This window comes from Lagenorhynchus albirostris, chromosome 12, assembly GCF_949774975.1.
Source record: "Lagenorhynchus albirostris chromosome 12, mLagAlb1.1, whole genome shotgun sequence".
NCBI classification, from domain to species: Eukaryota; Metazoa; Chordata; class Mammalia; order Artiodactyla; family Delphinidae; genus Lagenorhynchus; species Lagenorhynchus albirostris.
In genome coordinates, this window is record NC_083106.1 from 87,415,708 (window position 1) to 87,438,513 (window position 22,806).

General features: G+C 36.7%; 1 protein-coding gene across 1 annotated transcript in view; it reads left to right on the forward strand.

The window, feature by feature from the left end:
• The window catches only part of EYS (eyes shut homolog), a 1,671,360-nt gene that overhangs the window by 1,387,540 nt on the left and 261,014 nt on the right, over nt 1–22,806 (forward strand). The window contains exon 32 of the mRNA XM_060167756.1: nt 18,896–19,004. Within this exon, the coding sequence (XP_060023739.1) occupies nt 18,896–19,004 (109 nt within the window). The remainder of the gene's footprint in view (nt 1–18,895; nt 19,005–22,806) is intronic.

A 22,806-nucleotide genomic window follows, 5' to 3' on the forward strand; every position in this document is an offset into this window, starting at 1 on the left:
TTCCTGAGGAAAAGTGTCTTTAGCTTCACTCATAATCTAATGGAAGTGAATCTCCACATGCCCATATCATCAGAATTGCTATTTGTTCAAACTTGGTAAAATAATCTATTTTTCAACAAATTGAATTTCTTCATATGCTATTTCAACTTGGGAAACTTTAGTCTCTCAAAATAAAATGTGTATGAAAGTTCAGGTGTTGCAGAGAAAAGAATCAGGAATCAATATATTTTACTCCTGAGTTTTGACTGATTTCTCAGTGGATTGAATACAAATATACCACAAAAATTGCTTAAAATAAATGAATTAAGACAATAGTAAGTATTAGAAATGAGGGTAAAATTAAATACTACCTGGTATTTGTAAACTGAATAAGTTTATATTTTAAGTAATATTCTTGGAACCTACATTCATCATCAGTGTAAATTGATCCAACCTAGATCTATAAACTAATAGATTATGAATAAAGCAGATTTTCTTCTGAAATTCCAAATGAAATGCCAACAGTGAAGCTGAGCTTTGCAACTTTCAAAATGCCCTTGTTCCAAGTGAATGCTTACACCCTAATAAGAAATATTCAAGAAACTCAGTGGTGTGCTCGTAAGTGTTTAACAATCAGCTCTCAGAGGAAAAAGGGTGGGACAGTGTGTTGATATGATCTGTAGCTTTTGTCAATTCCCCGGCAAAATACTCTCACCATAGCCAATTTCAAGTTACCAACATGAATTCACTGATATGGAGTTGGGAAGACATGCAAACATCAGCTCTCATGAGCCATTGAAAGCCTGCTCCAGCATACAGTGAAGGTTCTTACTATTACATTCAGATAGGTTAAAGAGAGATGTCAGGTTAAAAAATAGTAACATTTCTGGATGCGAACTTCAATTTGTGCTGTTGTAATGGTCATTGTGTGAATGTTTTTATTAGGTAAAGAACGTAAGGGAAGTTTGGCCATCTTCCCTTTCAGAGGAACTACCAGGAAACCGTGAAATCTGTAGAATATGCTGTGGGTTCTATTGTACGTGACTTCGGTAGTGTAGTTAGAAGTACAGTCACAGCTCTTGGGGTATCCCTGATATCTCATGACAGTTGGCTGGACAGTCCCTTGATGACTGCTCTGGTTAATCAAGGGTGTAAATGAGGCTCCTGCTTCAGTGGTCCTCAGGCATCACATATCCTTTTATTATTATCAGAGCTTCACAGGATAATGGCTTGGTTTTCCCTGCAATTTATTAGTAAGTATATTTAGGCTGTCTGTCAGTCAGAGGGAAGGCTAAATAAAACAGTTTAAAAACAATGACCACCTCATGGCAATCATCCAGAGACAGGAAGTCCTCATGACAATCACGCAGTGTTCCTTGCACAAGCTCTTTGTATGGCCAGCCTGGCCACGTGCTTGATGCTCTAAACAAAAAGGGATGCTTCAGGATGCTTTGGTATTTTTCCATTGCTTTTGGCAAAGGGCATTACACTTCAGCTTTTGTGTCTGATCTTTTTTATAGTTTTCACATATAGGTTTGCTGAGTCTCACTCAGCATGTATGTGAGTGAAATGTATGGCTGTGTTGACAGGGTTGTACAGAACCATCATACTCTTCAACAGCATCTTCTTAAATTTGCTCACACAGCCATGACAGTAGCATCAGACACAGGAACCAGTAAGGAAAGCTGTATATCTCTGGACAGTTTCTTCTATATTACCTGATGTGTAAACTTTTAAATATATTTCCCATGTTTTCCTGTAGCAAACAGGGAGCTAAAACAATCACACTATCAATTAGATCCTATCATTTTGGGAACAGATATCTTTTGGTGCCCCTGTCTCTGCCATGTACATTTACTGCCATCTGCTGTTATGAGTCTTCCAACTCAGCTATTCTTCAGAGCTAACTGTCCCAATTCAACTAAAAATTTGGACTGAACATGGAGATCATAGCTGCTAACAATCGAAGTTAACTTCTCCCAGTTCTGAGTCTAGCCTGAGAAGATATTTTAATGAAAGTTCCAAGCTGGAACTCAGTGTGTACACTATCTATTCTCTTCAGAGCAATAATCACAGTTGCTAAATATTAAGGCTGGTATTGTATAGACATGCTTTGCAATGAACTATAGCAGCAATAATTTTTGCACATGATCAAGGGTTTATTGCAGCACTTCTTTTCCTCTTCTTCTCTTAAGTGTTAGTATCAACAAATGACAAGGGATAGAAAAGTCAACATAACGGTTTTAGAATGAGAACTTAAGGACACAGATTTGTGATTCTTTGGATGCAACACTTTTGGATGTGATTCTAAAAAGTTTTTGTTGAGCATTATCAAATTTGTAAGCTTCATATAGATGGGCATCATATTTATAACAAATGCCCTTCTATATGTGCTACCATAGATGTGAAATTCTTGACCTTAATATCATCTTTGAAAATGTTAAATTGAGGATTCTGTTAACTTACATGTTATAAGTTGGCATGTTGTATTATTGCAAGAGATTTGATTTTTCAGCACAGTGCAAAGATCTTTCAAATGCATACGTCTTTTTTTAAATAATTCCATTTTGTTTTAAAGCACATTTTAAATGTAGTTTTCTCATTTAGTAAACGTTTTCTAATTGAAAAAATACTCAAAATATAGTCAAAATAGTAAAAAACATGGGCAAATGTTATTAAGTTTGAGATTCATTTAACTGCTATCTATACTGCAAGTTATCCACATAGAGAACCTGTTCTTGCATTATTTTTAAAAGTCTAATTCAGGTAAATAAAGAAATAAACTTACTGGTAAAGTTAATTCATGTCCAAAATTTAAAATTGGCAAGTTAACATCATTGCTGGGTAATAGCAAAACCTAGCAACAAGAGAAAAGCACAGTTATATTTTGCACATATAAAAGCATTCAGTATTGTCATCAATTTTGCAATATTCCTTAGAAACAGTTTGTCCTGTTCAGTTTTGTTATTGCTATTTCATGGCTTCAGAAATCTGTAGCTACTGTAATTATGCATGATCACTGTTCTGTGAGCCTACAACACAGCACTACAATAGCCCTTTAAAGCATTTAATTCCATTATGATTTAATGCCAGTAACTTATAATTTCCCAATTTGAGAAATCAAACATAGGTACCTTGGAGAAGAAAAAATCCATACATCGCATTTGTCTCTGGAGAGAAAACAAACTACTTTACTTATGTGCTTATGAAATATGCCACAGGAAAAAAAATATGAGACAGATGCACTGAAATGCCTTTAACAGAAAACAAATCAGAGATGGAAAAAGCCAAAGAAATGAATTTATATCCTGTTAAATCATAAAGGTATTTCCAAATGGTTTGTTTAATTTTTCTTCATTCTGTCACTCAAAAATTAAAGATAACTTTATATTTACATGGTGCTCCTAAGGCAGGGACTTAGTTTGATCTTTGTCATTGTTTTCTTTTTATAAAAAATAAAGTGGGACTTCTAGTTACAATGACTCTCTACCTTCATACTTTGACACACCACCTTAGTGTCAAACACATAGCATCAATAAAGAAAATTTAAAATAGGCTTTTGAAAATATAAAGTCTAGCTCAAAAACAGGATAAAAATCTTCCCAAATGCGAAATGGACAAAAATGCAAAGCAGAAAAACAGTTAATACTGCAGACCTGTCAAGATCTAGATCTAGAAACAGGGCAGCTCAGCTTCTCTAGGACAAAGGGTACAAAAGACTCACTCAAGGAAACATGTGATGCTGCTAGATGGCACAGCCAGTGCACAGGGACCCAGCTCCCCCCATCAATGAGCCTGCATCCAATTAGTCAGGTGACATTCCCCCAACTAGCATGCCCACAGTATTCAGCCCACCACAACAGAAGGGCCCAGGCAGCCCATATAGGGTCATCCCTACAGCTCTATAGAGGAAAGTGTGCTGCTGGGCCCCATAGGAGGCCTCCTACATAAAGCCACTTCTCCAAGATTGATAAATGTAACCAACCTACCTAATGCATAGAAATAAACACAGAGAATTAGGCAAAATAAGGGGAGAGAGACATATGTTTCAAACAAAAAAATAAGACAAAACTTCAGAAAAAGAACTAAACAGTGGAGATAGGCAATCTACCTGATAAAAGTAATGATCATAAAGACACTAACTGAACTCCAGAGAGAATTGGATGAACATAATAAGAATTTCAACAAAGAGTTAGAAAATACAAAAAAATAACCAAGCAGAGCTAAAGAATACAATAACTGATATAAAAAATACACTAGAAGGAATCAGCAGTAGATTAGATGATACAGAGGAGTGGATCAGCAATCTGGAAGACAAGTAGTGAAAATCACCCAAGCTGAACAGAAAAAAAGAAGCAAGAACTTTTAAAAATGAAAATGGTTTAAGAGTTCCCTGAGACAATGTTAAGCATACTAACATTTGCATTAAGTGGTCCCAGAAGGAGAAGAGAGGAAGAAAGGGACAAAGAACATATTTTGAAGAAATAATAAATAGATGAAAACTTCCCTAACCTGGGAAAAAAATAAACATCCAGGTCCAGAAAGTACAGAGAGCCCCAAAAAAGATGAACCCAAAGAGGTCCCCAGTAAGACACAATATAATTAAAATGGCAAAAATTAAAGATAAAAAGAGAATCTTAAAAGCAGCAAGAGAAAAACAACTAGTTATGTACAAAGGAACTCCCATAAAACTATCAGGTGACTTTTCAGCAAAAACTTTGCAGACCAGAAGAGAGTGGCACTATATGTTCAAAGAGATGAAAAAAAAAAAAAAAGAAAAGAAAAGAAAAAGAAAAAGAAATATACAACCAAGAGTATGCTACCTGGCAAGGTCATCATTCAGATTTGAAGGACAGAGAATTTTACAGGCAAGCAAAAGCTAAAAGAGTTAAGCATCATTAAACCAATCTTACAAGAAATGTTAAAAGGAGCTTATCTAAGTGGAAGAAAAAGGCAACAACTAGAGATACAAAACTGATGAAAGGAAAACCTCATTGAAAAAGGCAAACATACAGTAAAGGTAGTGGAGCAACCACACATAAAGCCAGTAGGAAGGTTGAAAGAAAAAAGTAGTAAAATAATCTATATCCACAATAAGTAGTTAAGGAATACACAACATAAAAAGACGTAAAATATGAAGTCAAAAGCATTAAATGTAGGACTTCCCTGGTGGCGCAGTGGTTAAGAATCCACCTGCCAATGCAGGGGACAAAGGTTCGAGCCTGGTCCAGGAAGATCCCACATGCTATGGAGCAACTAAGCCTGTGCACCACAACTATTGAGCCTGCACTCTAAAGCCCGTGAGCCACAACTGCTGAGCCGGCATGTTGCAACTACTGAAACCCACACACCTAGAGCCCATGCTCTGCAACAAGAGAAGCCACTGCAATGAGAACCCTTTGCACTGCAATGAAGAGTAACCCCCACTCACCACAACTAGAGAAAGGCCCGCATGCAGCAACAAAGACCCAATGCAACCAAAAATTAATTAACTAATTTTTAAAAACACATTGTTTAAAAAAACACATTAAATGTGCTGGGGGTTAAAAATGCAGGTTGTTAGAATGCATTCAAACTTCAGAGATTATCAAATTTAAATAGTCACATATTATATTATATATGAAACCCATGGTAACCACAAACCCAAAACCTATATAGATACACACACACAAAAAAAAAAAAAATAGAAAGGAATGCAAACATAACACTAAAGACAGTCATCAAATCACTAAAGGGAGCAAAAACAGTAGAAAGGGACAAAAAAGAACTACATAAACAACCTGAAAACAACTAACAAAATGGCAGTTAGTACAAACCTATCAATAATTACTTTTAATGTAAATGGAATAAGTGTTCCAATAAAAAGCCATAATGATTAAAGGATCAACTACGTAACAGATTACATAATGATAAAGAGATCAATCCAACAAGAAGATATAACAATTGTAAACATATATGCACCCAACATAGGAGTACATAAATACATAATGCAATATTAACAAATATGGAGCAAAACTGACAGTAATACAATAATAATAGGGAACTTTAACACCCCACTTACATCAATGAACAGACAGAAAATCAATAAGGAAACACTAGCCTTAAACGACTCATTTGATCAGATTGCATTAATAGTTATATACAGAACATACTGTCCCAAAACAGCAGAATTCATTCTTTTCCACTGCACATGAAACATTCTCCAAGACAATCACATGCTAGGTCACAAACAAGTTTCAGTAAATTTTAAAAATTCAAATCATATCAAGCACCTTTTCCAAACACAAGTCAATGAGAGTAGAAATCAACTGCAAGAAAAAAAAAACACAAACATGTGGAGACTAAATCATATGCTACTAAATAATCAATGGGTCACTGAAGAAATCAAAGAAGAAATTTAAAAATACCTGGAGACAAGTGAAAATTATCACACAATGATCCGAAAATCTATGGAACACAACAAAAGCATTTCTAAAGGGGAAATTTATAGCAATACAAGTCTATCTCAGGAAACAAGAAAAATCTTAAGTAAACAACATAACCTTACACTTAATGGAACTAGAGAAGGAAAACCAACCCCAAGTTAGTAGAAGGAAAGAAGCCACAGAGATCAGAGCAAACATTAAAAAAAAAAAAGGAATCAATGAAAGTAAGACCTGGTTCTTTGAAAAGAGAAACAAAATTGGTAAAACTTTAGCCAGATTCGTGAAGAAAAAAAGAGAGAGGACCCAAATTAATAAAATTAGAAATGAAAAAGAATTGACACTACAGAAATACAAAGGATCATAAGAGATTACTATGAACAATTATGTGCCATTAAGATGGATTTTATTTTAAATGGGGATTAAGAGGTACAAACCTCCAATTATAGAATAAATAAGGCATGAAGATGTAAACAACATAAGGAATATGGTCAATAATATTGTAATGACTTTGTATGGAGAGAAATGGTTACCAGACTTTTGATGGTGATCATTTTGTAACATATGCAAATGTCAAATCACTAAGTAGTACACCTGAAACTAACATAATATTGTATGTCAACCATATTTCAATTAAAAAAAATACATGTGGGCTTCCCTGGTGGCGCAGTGGTTGAGAGTCCGCCTGCCAAAGCAGGGGACACGGGTTCATGCCCCGGTCCGGGAAGATCCCACATGCCGCGGAGTGGCTAGGCCTGTGAGCCATGGCCACTGAGCCTGTGTGTCCGGAGCCTGTGCTCCACAACGGGAGAGGCCACAACAGTGAGAGGCCCGCGTAACACACACACAAAAAAAAGAAAAGTGACAGATACATATATACAGAGAGAGAGAGAGAGAGAGAGAGAGAGAGAGAGAAAGAGAGAGAGAGAGCCTGTCATCTGGAATTGTGACTTTTGGCAAACTGCCAGCTCAGGAAGAAAATAGAATGCAACTGAAGTATCATGAGCAGAAGTGCACCAAACAATCTCTCTCAGTTCTGTGAATGGACCTGTGGACCATCAATATCACCACAGGCCAGAACTACTCAAACATCCAGAATCCAAAATTCTAGTTTAGATGCTCAGAGGACCAGGCAGCATTCTCGTTAGGGCAGGCAGAGTTGAGTACAGCACAAGTGCACAGGAGAAAGAGAATAAGAGTGCAGAAAAGGAGAGAAAAACAAAAATATTTTTGACTCAAAATGAGCCTAAACAGCACAATACCAAAACACATGACAACATTGAGAAAGGAAACAAGCAAATCAGCAAATAGAGCATGAATCACCCTAGATAAAATTATTTTTATGGAAAAGTCTGACAAAAACTTTAAAATAAGTATTTTTAGAATACTAGAGAGCACAATTGAATAGCATTCATTTAAAAAAAAAGAAATTACAAAAGCAAAACAGGCATAAATTAAACACCAAAAAATGTGGAAAAGATTCAAAATCTTGGGAATAAAAGATTATATTTATTGAAAATTAAAACTCAATATGTAGACCACTGTGGGGGGAAAACTGGTGTCTAGGGAGAATACAGGACAGAGAATTAAGAGAATGTTCTAAGAAGTGAAAGCAAGATTTAAAAATTTAGAGGACATTTTAACAGGCTTCCAAAAAATATCTAATATGGGTTCTAGAAAAACTCTATAATAAGAGATTTCAGAGAATGTCAAAAAGCAATATTTGAGGTGATTCAGGTGAGAATTTTCCAAAATTGATGGAATACATAATTGTTGAGATCAGACATGTACTCAGAGTATTAAGAAAGATAAATAATGATTAATCCATCCCTAGATGCATTATCACAATTAAAGAGAAAACCTTAAAGCTGCCAAAAAGAAAAGCTAAAGTAACAAAAGAACAGCTTTTAAGTTTTTTTTTATGACTTCATATCAGCAGTAGAATGCAACAAATAATTGGCTACTGTTTAAAGTTCTTTAAAAAATCTAAAATTTTATACATTTTTAAACTATTATTCAAGGGTGATATGACTCTGAATTTATTATCCACAAATTCTCATTACAAGAACTGTTTAAGTTGTATTTAGCAAGAAGATAGATAGATAGAGATAGGTATATCTAGAAGGAAGGTATGGAATCCAGGAAAACAGAAAAATGTCAATAAAGTATTTAATTATTGATTGCTTTTTATAAAAACTGAACTTATCTTTTAAGAGGTGAAACTGAAAAATATTGTATATTCATTGTCCAAATTTTATAAAATACAAATAAGCAAAAGAAACAAATTGAAAAAATCATTCTCATTCCCAGCATGCAGAGATAGCCACAGATAATGTTAGTGAAAGTAATTCTGGTATTATCTCCATGCATATTTTCATAAAAATAATATATCACCTAAATTGTCTTTATTTCTTCTATTTTATACAAATATCTTCTATGCCATTAATTGCTATTCTACAACTCCTGTTGAAAAACTGGATAACATTCAATTATATAAAATTTCTTGGTTGGTAATTAAATCCATGCTCTGCTGTCTACATTTTTACAACCTTCCCTTGGTTTTGGATATCCTGAACTTCCAGTTTGAGCAGAAACTTCTAAAAATTTTTAAATAAATTGTATTTTCCAAATCAGACTGTTTTTCTTCCAAATTGTTTAGCAAGCATACCTAAAGACTATAAGTCTAAAAAATAAGAATGTTAAAGATACTGAAAAAAATGTCTGTTGCATCAAATTTTAATTTTTAAAATAATTCAACCTAAGTGTTTGATTTTGATTCCATTACAAACAATATTAGTAAAAGTAGATGAACATTTCGACTTGACTGTGTAATGTTTTTCATAAAAATCTCTTTAGAGATCCCTGTCTAGCCAGCAAATAATTGCTTCAACTTTGGATTTTAATATTAGCACTGAATGATTTATGTGTACACTAAATAATGTGATTCTCACCAACCATTTATGAGCTAAGAATGATTATCTCCCTTCTGTGGATAATCACACTTCAGGGAAGAGAGGTTAAATGGTTTGCCTAAGATCACTCAGCCAGTCAATGTATTATCTCAAAATATAATCCTTGAGTCTTTAAATCATTAGACTCAGTTGGCCTCAGCAATACTTGCGAGACATAACGGATATGCACATAGATTTTTCCTCAAATGATTTATGTGGCATAAAGTCTAATTTGTTTATAGAGCATTTTTTTTTCGTTCCTATGACAAAATTTGGTCTGTAAGCAGATATAAGGCATTATAAAAATGAACCTGATAAGAATCCACATGTGGGAAAATCTCTGGTTAAATTAGAGTATCAATTTCCAAAAGAGTACATAGACAAAGCAGATAGTAGAATCAGCCATTTGGTGGAAGGGTCAGGGGAAGAAAGGCAGGAGGTAACAGAAAGCACATGGAGTAGAGTGACTTCTTTTGTAGAACTGCAGTTCAGGGTTAGCCTTTAACAAGTTCTGAGTGAAGTAATAAGAGAGCTTATTATTTCTTAATAAGGACGTGTGCATCCCTGACAGCTATTCCCCCATCTCCAGTATAAAATGTCTATATAGGCCCACATCAACTACAATGGCAAATGTGCCTCATGTGTCCCTTCGATATAAAGTTCACGCAAATGGGACTCTAAGAGATTATTCCTAGAACTTAAGAATTTTGATCAGTGATCGATCTATGCTCATTTGCCAGGAACTTCCTTCGTTTTAGCTCTGAAAATTCCTGTGACCTGGAACACCTCTCAGTCCTGAGCATACTGGGGCCGTTGGTCAAAATTAAAATAAAAACTAATTGTGTTCACTGTCCAAAATTTAGAAAATACAAATAAGCAAAAATGTGCATTAAAATTATTAGTGGGAACCTGCTGTATAGCACAGGGAGCTCAGCTCAGTGCTCTGTGGTGACCTAGATAGGAGGGATGCGGGGGCGGGAGGAGGGACTAAGAGGGAGGGGATGTATGTATATATATAGCTGATTCACTTCATTGTACAGCAGAAACTAACACAACATCATAAAGCAACTATACCCCAGTTTTAAAAAAGTATTCATACTTGCATCATGCAGAGATAGCCACTGAATTGTCTTTTTTTTTTTTTAACATCTTTATTGGGGTATAATTGCTTCACAATGGTGTGTTAGTTTCTGCTTTATAACAAAGTGAATCAGTCATACATAAACATATGTTCCCATATGTCTTCCCTCTTGCATCTCCCTCCCTCCCACACTCCCTATCCCACCCCTCCAGGCTGTCACAAACCACAAAGCCAATATCCCTGTGCCATGAGGCTGCTTCCCACTAGCTATCTACCTTACTACATTTGTTAGTGTGTATATGTCCATGACTCTCTCTCGCCCTGTCACAGCTCACCCTTCCCCCTCCCCATAACCTCAAGTCCATTCTCTAGGAGGTCTGCGTCTTTATTCCTGCCTTACCCCTAGGTTCTTCATGACATTTTTTTTTCTTAAATTCCATATATATGTGTTAGCATACGGTATTTGTCTTTTTCTTTCTGACTTACTTCACTGTGTATGACAGACTCTAGGTCTATCCAACTCATTACAAATAGCTCAATTTCGTTTCTTTTTATGGCTGAGTAATATTCCATTGTATATATGTGCCACATCTTCTTTATCCGTTCATCCGATGATGGGCACTTAGGTTGTTTCCATCTCCGGGCTATTGTAAATAGAACTGCAATGAACATTTTGGTACATGACTCTTTTTGAATTTTGGTCTTCTCAGGGTATATGCCCAGTAGTGGGATTGCTGGGTCATATGGTAGTTCTATTTGTAGTTTTTTAAGAAACCTCCATACTGTTCTCCATAGTGGCTGAACCAATTCACATTCCCACCAGCAGTGCAAGAGTGTTCCCTTTTCTCCACACCCGCTCCAGCATTTATTGTTTCTAGATTTTTTGATGATGGCCATTCTGACTGGTGTGAGATGATATCTCATTGTAGTTTTGATTTGCATTTCTCTAATGATTAATGATGTTGAGCATTCTTTCATGTGTTTGTTGGCAGTCTGTATATCTTCTTTGGAGAAATGTCTATTTAGGTCTTCTGCCCATTTTTGGATTGGGTTTTTTGTTTTTTTTGTTATTGAGCTGCATGAGCTGCTTGTAAATTTTGGAGATTAATCCTTTGTCGGTTGCTTCATTTGCAAATATTTTCTCCCATTCTGAGGGTTGTCTTTTGGTCTTGTTTATGGTTTCCTTTGCTGTGCAAAAGCTTTGAAGTTTCATTAGGTCCCATTTGTTTATTTTTGTTTTTATTTCCATTACTCTAGGAGGTGGGCCAGAAAGGATCTTGCTGTGATTTATGTCATAGAGTGTTCTGCCTATGTTTTCCTCTAAGAGTTTGATAGTTTCTGGCCTTATATTTAGATCTTTAATCCATTTTGAGCTTATTTTTGTGTATGGTGTTAGGGAGTGATCTAATCTCATACTTTTACATGTACCTGTCCAGTTTTCCCAGCACCACTTATTGAAGAGGCTGTCCTTTCTCCACTGTACATTCCTGCCACCTTTATCAAACATAAGGTGTTCATATGTGCATGGGTTTCTCTCTGGGCTTTCTATCCTGTTCCATTGATCGATCTTTCTGTTTTTGTGCCAGTACCATACTGTTTTGATAACTGTAGCTTTGTAGTATAGTCTGAAGTCAGGGAGCCTGATTCCTCCAATTTCTTTTTTTGTTCTCAAGATTGCTTTGGCTATTCAGGGTCTTTTATGTCTCCATACAAATTGCAAAATTTTTTGTTCTAGTTCTGTGAAAAATGCCAGTGGTAGCTTGATAGGGATTGCATTGAATCTATAGATTGCTTTGGGTAGTAGAGTCATTTTCACAGTGTTGATTCTTCCAATCCAAGAACATGGTATATCTCTCCATCTATTTGTATCATCTTTAATTTCTTTCATCAGTGTCTTATAATTTTCTGCATACAGGTCTTTTGTCTCCTTAGGTAGGTTTATTCCTAGATATTTTATTCTTTTTGTTGCAATGGTAAATGGGAGTGTTTTGTTAATTTCACTTTCGGATTTTTCATCATTAGTGTATAAGAATGTGAGAGATTTCTGTGCATTAATTTTGTATCCTGCCACTTTACCAAATTCATTGATTAGCTCTAGTAGTTTTCTGGTAGCATCTTTAGGATTCTCTATGTATAGGATCATGTCATCTGCAAACAGTGACAGCTTTACTTCTTCTTTTCTGATTTGGATTCCTCTTATTTCCTTTTCTTCTCTGATTGCTGTGGCTAAAACTTCCAAAACTATGTTGAATAAGAGTGGTAAGAGTGGGCAACCTTGTCTTTTTCCTGATCTTAGTGGAAATGCTTTCAGTTTTTCACCATTGAGGATGATGTTTGCTGTGGGCTTGTCATATATGGCCTTTATTATGTTGAGGAAAGTTCTCTCTATGCCTACTTTCTGCAGGGTTTTTATCATAAATGGGTGTTGAATTTTGTCAAAAGCTTACTCTGCATCTATTGAGATGATCATATGGTTTTTCTCCTTCACTTTGTTAATATGGTTTATCATATTGATAGATTTGCGTATATTGAGGAATCCTTGCATTCCTGGAATAAACCCCACTTGATCATGGTGTATGATCCTTTTAATGTGCTGTTGGATTCTGTTTGCTATATTTTGTTGAGGATTTTTGCATCTATGTTCATCAGTGATATTGGCCTGTAGTTTTCTTTCTTTGTGACATCCTTGTCTGGTTTTGGTATCAAGGTGATGGTGGCCTCATAGAAGGAGTTTGGGAGTGTTCCTCCCTCTGCTATATTTTGGAAGAGTTTGAGAAGGATAGGTGTTAGCTCTTCTCTAAATGTTTGATAGAATTCGCCTGTGAAGCCATCTGGTCCTGGGCTTTTGTTTGTTGGAAGATTTTTAATCACAGTTTCAATTTCAGTGCTTGTGATTGGTCTGTTCATATTTTCTACTTCTTCCTGATTCAGTCTTGGCAGGTTGTGCTTTTCTAAGAAGTTGTCCATTTCTTCCAGATTGTCCATTTTATTGGCATAGAGTTGCTTGTAGTAATCTCTCATGATCTTTTTTATTTCTGCAGTGTCAGTTGTTACCTCTACTTTTTCATTTCTAATTCTATTGATTTGAGTCTTCTCCCTTTTTTTTCTTGATGAGTCTGGCTAGTGGTTTATCTATTTTGTTTATCTTCTCAAAGAACCAGCTTTTAGTTTTATTGATCTTTGCTATCGTTTCCTTCATTTATTTCTGATCTGATTTTTATGATTTCTTTCCTTCTGCTAGCTTTGGGGTTTTTTTTTGTTCTTCTTTCTCTAATTGATTGAGATGCAAGGTTAGGTTGTTTATTCGAGATGTTTCCTGCTTCTTAAGGTGGGCTTGTATTGCTATAAACTTCCCCCTTAGAACTGCTTTTGCTGCATCCCACAGGTTTTGGGTCGTTGTGTCTCCATTGTCATTTGTTTCTAGGTATTTTTTGATTTCCTCTTTGATTTCTTCAGTGATCACTTCATTAGTAAGTAGGGTATTGTTTAGCCTCCATGTGTTTGTATTTTTTACAGATCTTTTCCTGTAATTGATATCTAGTCTCATGGCGTTGTGGTCAGAAAAGATACTTGATATGATTTCAATTTTCTTAAATTTACCAAGGCTTGATTTGTGACCCAAGATATGATCTATCCTGGAGAATGTTCCATGAGCACTTGAGAAAAATGTGTATTCTGTTGTTTTTGGATGGAGTGTCCTATAAATATCAATTAAGTCCATCTTGTTTAATGTATCATTTAAAGCTTGTGTTTCCTTATTTATTTTCATTTTGGATGATCTGCCCATGGGTGAAAGTGGGGTGTTTAAGTCCCCTACTATGAATGTGTTACTGTTGATTTCCCCTTTTATGGCTGTTAGTATTTGCCTTATGTATTGAGGTGCTCCTATGTTGGGTGCATAAATATTTGCAATTGTTATATCTTCTTCTTGGATCGATCCCTTGATCATTATGTAGTGTCCTTCTTTGTCTCTTTTAATAGTCCTTATTTTAAAGTCTATTTTGTCTGATATGAGAATTGCTACTCCAGCTTTCTTTTGGTTTCCATTTGCATGGAATATCTTTTTCCATCCCCTTACTTTCAGTCTGTGTGTGTCTCTAGGTCTGAAGTGGGTCTCTTGTAGACAACATATGTAAGAGTTTTGCTTTTGTATCCATTCAGCTAATCTGTGTCTTTTGGTGGGAGCATTTAGTCCATTTACATTTAAGGTAATTATCGATATGTATGTTCCTATTCTCATTTTCTAAATTGTTTTGGGTTCGTTATTATAGGTCTTTTCCTTCTCTTGTATTTCTTGCCTAGAGAAGATCCTTTAGCATTTGTTGTAAAGCTGGTTTGGTGGTGCTGAACTCTCTCAGCTTTTGCTTGTCTGTAAAGGTTTTAATTTCTCCATCAAATCTGAATGAGATCCTTGCTGGGTAGAGTAGCCTTGGCTGCAGGTTTTTCTCCTTCATCACTTTCAGTATGTCCTGCCACTCCCTTCTGGCTTGTAGGGTTTCTGCTGAGAGATCAGCTGTTAACCTTATGGGGATTCCCTTATGTGTTATTTGTTGTTTTTCCCTTGCTGCTTTTAATATGCCTTCTTTGATTTAATTTTTGACAGTTTGATTAATATGTGTCTTGGCGTATTTCTTCTTGTATTTATCCTGTATGGGACTCTCTGTGCTTCCTGGACTTGATTAACTATTTCCTTTCCCATATTAGGGAAGTTTTCAACTATAATCTCTTCAAATATTTTCTCAGTCCCTTTCTTTTTCTCTTCTTCTTCTGGAACCCCTATAATTTGAATGTTGGTGCGTTTAATATTGTCCCAGAGGTCTCTGAGACTGTCCTCAGTTCTTTTCATTTTTTTTTCTTTATTCTGCTCTGCAGTAGTTATTTCCACTATTTTATCTTCCAGGTCACTTATCCGTTCTTCTGCCTCAGTTATTCTGCTATTGATCCCATCTAGAGTACTTTTAATTTCATTTATTGTGTTGTTCATCGTTGCTTGTTTCATCTTTAGTTCTTCTAGGTCCTTGTTAACTGTTTCTTGCATTTTGTCCATTCTATTTCCAAGATTTCAGATCATCCTTACTATCATTATTCTGAATTCTTTTTCAGGTAGACTGGCTATTTCCTCTTCATTTGTTAGGTCTGGTGCATTTTTATCTTGCTCCTTTATCTGCTGTGTGTTTTTCTGTCTTCTCATTTTGCTTATCTTACTGTGTTTGGGGTCTCCTTTTTGCAGACTGCAGGTTCGTAGTTCCCGCTGTTTTTGATGTCTGTCTCCAGTGGCTAAGGTTGGTTCAGTGGGTTGTGTAGGCTTCCTGGTGGAGGGAACTAGTGCCTGTGTTGTGGTGGATGAGGCTGGATCTTGTCTCTCTAGTGGGCAGGTTCACGTCTGGTGGTGTGTTTTGGGGTGTCTGTGGCCTTATTATGATTTTAGGCAGCCTCTCTGCTAATGGGTGGGGTTGTGGTCCTGTTTTGCTAGTTGTTTGGCATAGGTTGTCCAGCACTGTGGCTTGCTGGTCGTTGAGTGAAGCTGGGTGCTGGTGTTAAGATGGAGGTCTCTGGGAGATTTTCGCCATTTGATATTATGTGGAGCTGGGAGGTCTCTTGTGGACCAGTGTCCTGAAGTTGGCTCTCCTACCTCAGAGGCAGAGCCCTGACTCCTGGCTGGAGCACCAAGAGCCTTTCATCCACACGGCTCAGAATAAAAGGGAGAAAAAGTAGAGGGAATTAGTAGAAGTATGAGGAGAGAAAGAAGGAAAGGAGGAAAGGAGGGAAGGAAGGAAGAAAGAAAGAAAGAAGCAAAGAAGGAAAGAAGGCAAGAAGGAAAGAAAGGTGGGAGGGAGGGAAGGAGGAAGGAAGGAAGGAGGGAAAGAAGGAAAAAAGACAGAAAGAAAGAAGATACAGTAAAAATAAAATAAAGTATAATAAAGTTATTGAATTAAAAAATTCTTATTTAGAAAAAAAAAAAGGGACGGATAGAACCTTAGGACAAATGTTGGAAGCAAAGCTATACAGACAAAATCTTACACAGAAGCATACACATACACCCTCACTAAAAGAGGTAAAGGGGGAAAAATCATAAATCTTGCTGTCAGAGACCACCTCCTCAATTTTGGATGATTCGTTGTCTAAAGGAGGGAAGGAAGGAAGGAAGGAAGGAAAGAAAGAAAGAAAGAAAGAAAGAAAGAAAGAAAGAAAGAAAGAAAGAAAGAAAGAAAGAAAGAAAGAAAGAAAGAAAGAAAGAAAGAAAGGAAGGAAGAAAGAAAGAAAGAGAGAAAGAAAGAAAGAAAGAGAGAAAGAAAGAAGGTAAAGTATAATAACATTATTAAAATTAAAATTGATTATTAAGAAAAAAATTTTAAAAAAAAACCATGGACGGATAGAACCCTAGGACAAACGGTGGAAGCAAGACTATACAGACAAGATCTCACACAGAAGCATACACATTCACAAAAAGAGGAATAGGGAAAAAAATCATAGATCTTGCTCCTAAAGTCCACTTCCTTAATTTGGGATGATTGGTTGTCTATTCAGGTATTCCACAGATGCAGGGTATATCAAGTTGATTGTGGAGCTTTAATCCGCTGCTTCTGAGGCTGCTGGGAGAGATTTCCCTTTCTCTTCTTTGTTCTCACAGCTCACAGGGGCTCAGCTTTGGATTTGGCCCTGCCTCTGCGTGTAGGTCGCTGGAGGGCGTCTGTTTTTTGCTCAGACAGGACGGGGTTAAAGGAGCCGCTGATTCGGGGGCTCTGGCGCACTCAGGCCGTAGGGTAGGGAGGGGCACTGAGTGCGGGGGCGGGCCTGCGGCGGCAAAGTCCGGCGTGACTCTGCACCAGCCTGAGGCCCAATGTGCGTTCTCCCGGGGAAGTTGTCCCTGGATCCCGGGAACCTGGCAGTGGCGGGCTGCACAGGCTCCGCGGAATAGGGGTGTGGAGAGTGACCTGTGCTCGGACACAGGCCCCTTGGCGGCGGCAGCAGCAGCCTTAGCGTCTCCCGCCCGTCTCTGGGGTCCGTGTTTTTAGCCGCGGCTCGCGCCCGTCTCTGGGGTCCGCGCTTTTAGCCGCGGCTCGCGCCCGTCTCTGGAGTTCCTTTAAGCAGTGCTCTTAAACCCCTCTCCTCACGCACCAGGAAACAAAGAGGGAAGAAAAAGTCTCTTGCCTCTTCGGCAGGTGCAGACTTTTCCCTGGACTCCCTCCTGGCTAGCCGTGGTGCACTAACCCCTTCAGGCTATGTTCAAGCCGCCAACCCCAGTCCTCTCCCTGCGCTCCGTCCGAAACCGAAACCCGAACCTCAGAGCCTCAGCTCGCAGCCCCGCCCGCCCCGGCGGATGAGCAGACAAGCCTCTTGGGCGGGTGCGTGCCGGTCAGCACCGATCCTCTGTGCGGGAATCTCCCCGCTTTGCCCTCCGCACCCGTGCCTGTGCACTCCTCCGCGGCTTCGAAGCTCCCCCCTCCGCCTCCCGCAGTCTCCGCCCGCGAAGGGGCTTCCTAGTGTGTGGAAACTTTTCCTCCTTCACAGCTCCCTCCCACTGGTGCAGGTGCCGTCCCTATTCTTTTGTCTCTGTTTTTTCTTTTTTTTTTTCTTTTGCCCTACCCAGGTACGTGGGGAGTTTCTTGCCTTTTGGGAGGTCTGAGGTCTTCTGCCAGCCTTCAGTAGGTGTTCTGTAGGAGTTGTTCCTCGTGTAGATGTATTTCTGGTGTATCTGTAGGGAGGAAGGTGATCTCGGCGTCTTACTCTTCCGCCATCTTCAAGCCCTCCCTCTGAATTGTCTTTTGAAATTCTGTTTTAAAAGTATGTCAAGTACTTCCGTATGTGTACCTTTTCATTTGATTGCATCGTTCTATAAACTCTGATAAATTTTCAACTGTGTATTGACCATTTCTGCCACTCATTCTACAAAATCCCTTAACCTTCTACTCTTGGTTATCTCGAGACAAAGTACTACCTGGTATATTAGCGGCTTGCCTTCTGAGTTCTGATAACTGTATCACACTGTAATCTCACAGCTCCCGGTTATGCAGCCATTCATTTCTTATTCCATTTCTATCTCCCCCATAGGCTAGGGAGGGGAAATTTCTACCTAGGGAGTTTAACATCATTTAACATCAATGTTATGTGTCCAACAATCTCCTACATGAATGAGAACATATGTCAACCACAGTGAGCACTTAAAAGTTATCAATAACTACTCATACACAGAAAGCTCTTTTTGTTCTGTGTGTTTAACTTTCTGAAAGCATTTCAACTCCTGATTTAAAGACAGGAGGAGAGAAGGAAAATAAAAGGCGCTGTTAGAAAAGAAATATATCTTTATCTATCCTAAAATGTTCAGACTTGGTTGAGATGATAGTTTAGGATTACTGTGATCCAGAATGTACCTCTCTCCTTGGAGTACTTATCTATGTGCAAAGTTATCCTCTTCTTACCAATAACACATACAGTAATGGCCTCTTCTGTTTTATTTATAGCTACACAATGCCTGTTGGCAGCCCTAGGGTTGCTTGTATGATTGAAATGGCTGCAGATGGAAAACCTCCAATACGGAAAGAAGACACCAAGATACCTCATGTGTCCCAGGTAGATACGCAAATATCCAGTTTCAAACATTACCAAGTGTGCCCTCAATATTTCAAAGTGTTTAAGTTACTAAGCATTAGTCATATTTCTTCAGAGAACAGATTCCTTGTAAAAAGCTCTCAACAAAACACCAGAATATTCATCTCTGATACTTTAGGTATAATTAAATATATTTAATACTGCCTGTCACTATAAAAGTTTTATTAAATTTTAACAACTCTCACACTTTGCATATAATATGCTTTATTTTAATAAAACAGCTCAGGAATGGGGAAAGATTAGCAAGATACAAAACAGTGCTTAAAAACTTACACTTTTATAGTCTATGCTAGTGCTTGCGTTATGCTGTTTAAAGTCCCTTTTCAGGGTTTTAGATTTACAGGAAACTTTTCTTAGAAACAGTGAATGAAGCTAAATTGAAAGAAGAGAGGATGTCTGTCCCTCCAGAGTCAAGGCAATTTGCTGAATTCTCTTCATTTTTATGATGTTGTTGGCTACATGCTTCTTAGTATGACTTTACAGCAATACATTTAAGATAAAGAATTTCTGATCCATTTGATCATCATGGAGAGTTAATTTGTATAATTAGAGCTCCAAAGTGCTAATTTGGGTACACAATAAAGTTTGCAATGTGTAGTGCCCTAATGAATTGGAAATTTCCTTTTATTTCTATTTTTTCTGGGTAGTCTCCTGTTGAGTGTATACAGACATCCAAAAGAAGCACATAGGAATATCTAACATTTGCATAAGTATATTACATTTTCCAAATTATGGCCATATATATCATCTCATCTATCTCCACAAGAACCCTCCAAAGAATGATTATCCTCTTTATAAGGCTAAGGAAACTGAATGTCAATGTCTAAAATTTCATGGTGAAAAAGCAAGAGACTTGATCCCTGATTTCCTGATCCCCAACTTTTTTTGTTCCCTTATAATACACTTTACGCCTCCTCATTTGCTGATGCAGAGATTCAAAACTGTCGAGCTGCTCATCAGGATAGGTATAAAATTGGTTTCTGTGTTTTAAAAAGTATGCTAGAGCCCAAGATGACCAAATATGTAGATTCATGACATGGAATATTCAAATGGTGGAAAATATATGAAACACTCATAGTTTTGTGAAAAATCCAATATAAAGCAGCCAAGTGTGATTTTTATCTTTATTAATTCCTTATAGTCAACTACTTTTTATATTGAGAACTCCATATTTTCTTATGAATAGCATATAATATAACATAAATATTAATGAATTATATCTTAATTCATAGAATTAAATTCTAAGCATTTTTATACTTTAACTCATTTAATCCATACCAAAAGAAAAAAACCTGTGAGGTAAATACTATCCTCTGCAAATAAAGAGGAGTAAAGTTAAGGCAAAGAGAGGTTAAGTTTCTTGCCCAAGGACACACAGCTATTCTGGGATTCATATGCAGACATTCACACTAAAGAACCCGTGCTTTTAACCAACACTATGCTTCCTCACAACCTTTGAAATGGTGTTTTCCCTTAATCATTCTATTGCAACTGTTAACTCTTTTATGTAATTCTCACTTATTGTGTGCTATTATTTTTTGTGGTGATAAAGAACCACATACTATAAGATTTATCCTCAAAAAGTTTTTAAGTATACTGTAAAATATTGTTATCTGTAGGCACATCGTTGCATCTTGCATGACTGAAACTTTATACCCATTGAACAGCAACTCCCCATTTCCCTCTCCAACCAGCCCATGGCAACCATCATTCTACTTTCTGCTTCTAAGACTGTGACTACCCTAGAGACCTCATATAAGTGTAATCACCCAGTACTTGTCCTTCTGAGCCTGGCTCATTTCACTCAGCATAATGTCTTCAAGGTTCTTCCATGTTGTAGCATATGATAAGATTTCCTTCATTGATAAGGCTGAATAATATTACACTGCATGTGTAATATTATTCAGCACATATTATTATGTGCTTTCTTTATCCATTCATCCACCGATGGACATATGGATTGCTTACACCTCTCGGCTATTGCGAATAATGTACAATGAACATGAAAGTGCAAATATTTCTTCAAGATCTGTTTTCAATTTTTTTGGATAAACCCAGAAATGGAATTGGTAGATCATATAGTTCTATTCTTAATTTTTTGCAGAACCCTCATACTGTTATCCATGGCAGCTGCACCATTTTACATTCTCTCCAACAGTGTACAAAGGTTCCAATTTCTTCACAGCCTTGTCAACACTTGTTACTTTTGGTTGTTTTTTTTATAATGACCACCCTAACAAATGTGAGGTGGTATCTCATTATGATTTTGATTTGCATTTCTCTGATGAGTAGTGATATTGAGCATCTTTTCATATACCTTTTACATATGCCATTTCTATGTCTTCTTTGGAGAAATGTCTCTTCAAGTCCTTCTTTTCCTAGTTTGTTGAGTCTTTTTATCATGAAACAAGGTTGAATTTTGTCAAATGGTTTTTCTTCATCTACCGAGATGATCATGTGAGTTTTATCCTTTGTTCTGTTAATGTGGTATAACACATTTATTGATTTTTGTATGTTGAATCACCCTTTCAACACAGGGATGAATTTCACTTGTTCATGGTATATGATTCTTTTACTGTGCTCTCGAATTTTGTTTGTTAGTATTTTATTTAAGATTTGCATCTATATTCATCAGGTGTATGAGCTTGTAATTTTTTTTCATAGTGTCTTTTTCTATCTTTGGTATCAGGATAATGCTGGCCTTATAGAAAGAGTTTGGAAGTGTTCATTCCTCTTCAATTTTTTGAAAAGTCTGGAAAAGACCAGTATTAATTTTTCTTTAAATATTTTGCAGAATTTTTCAGTGAAGACATCTGGTATTGGGCTTTCTTTGTTGGGAGGTTTTTGATTACTGATACATTCTCTGTATTGATCTGCTCAGCTTTTCTATTTGTGATTCAGTCTTGGTATGTTGTATGTTTTTAGGAATTTATCCATTTCTCCTGGCTTATCCAACTTGTTGGTGTATAATTGTTCATAGTCATCTCTATAATCTGTATTATTTCTGTGACATCAGTTGTAATATTGTCTCTTTCATTTCTGATTTTATTTGAGTCTTCTCCCTTTTTCTTTAATTAGTGTAGCTAAAGGTTTCTCAATTTTGTTGATCTTTTCAGAAAAACAACTCTTAGTTTTGTTAATTTTTTTCTATTGTTTTTCTATTCTCTTATTTATTTCTGCTCTAATCGTTATATAATTTCATTCCTTTTGCTAATTTCGGACATAGTTTGTTCTTCTTTGTCTAGTTCTATGAAGCGTAAAGTTGGGTTGATTTGAGATCTTTCTTTTTAGTGAAAGTGTTTACTGCTATAAACTTCCCTCAGTACTGCTTTTGCTACATCTCATAAGTTTTGGTATGTTGTGTTTTCATATGTCTCAGGTATTTTCCAAATTCTCTTTTGATTTCTTCTTTGACCCATTGGTTGTTTAAGAGCACATTGTTTAATTTACACATATTTGTGAATTTTCCATTTTTTCCTTCTGCTATTGATGTCTACTTTTATTCCAGTGTGGGTGGAAAAAATATGATTTTCAATCTTCTTAAATTTGTTAAGATTTGTTTTGTGACCTAACATGTAATCTGTCCTGGTTAACGTTGCAGTGTGCTTAAGGAGAATGTGTATTCTGCTGCTGTCAGATGGAATGTTCTATATGTCTGTTAGGTCTATTTGTTCTATAGTGTTGTTCAAGTCCTCTGTTTTCTTATTATTTTCTATATGAATGTTCTATCCCTTATTGAAAGTGGGATATTAAAATCTCATTC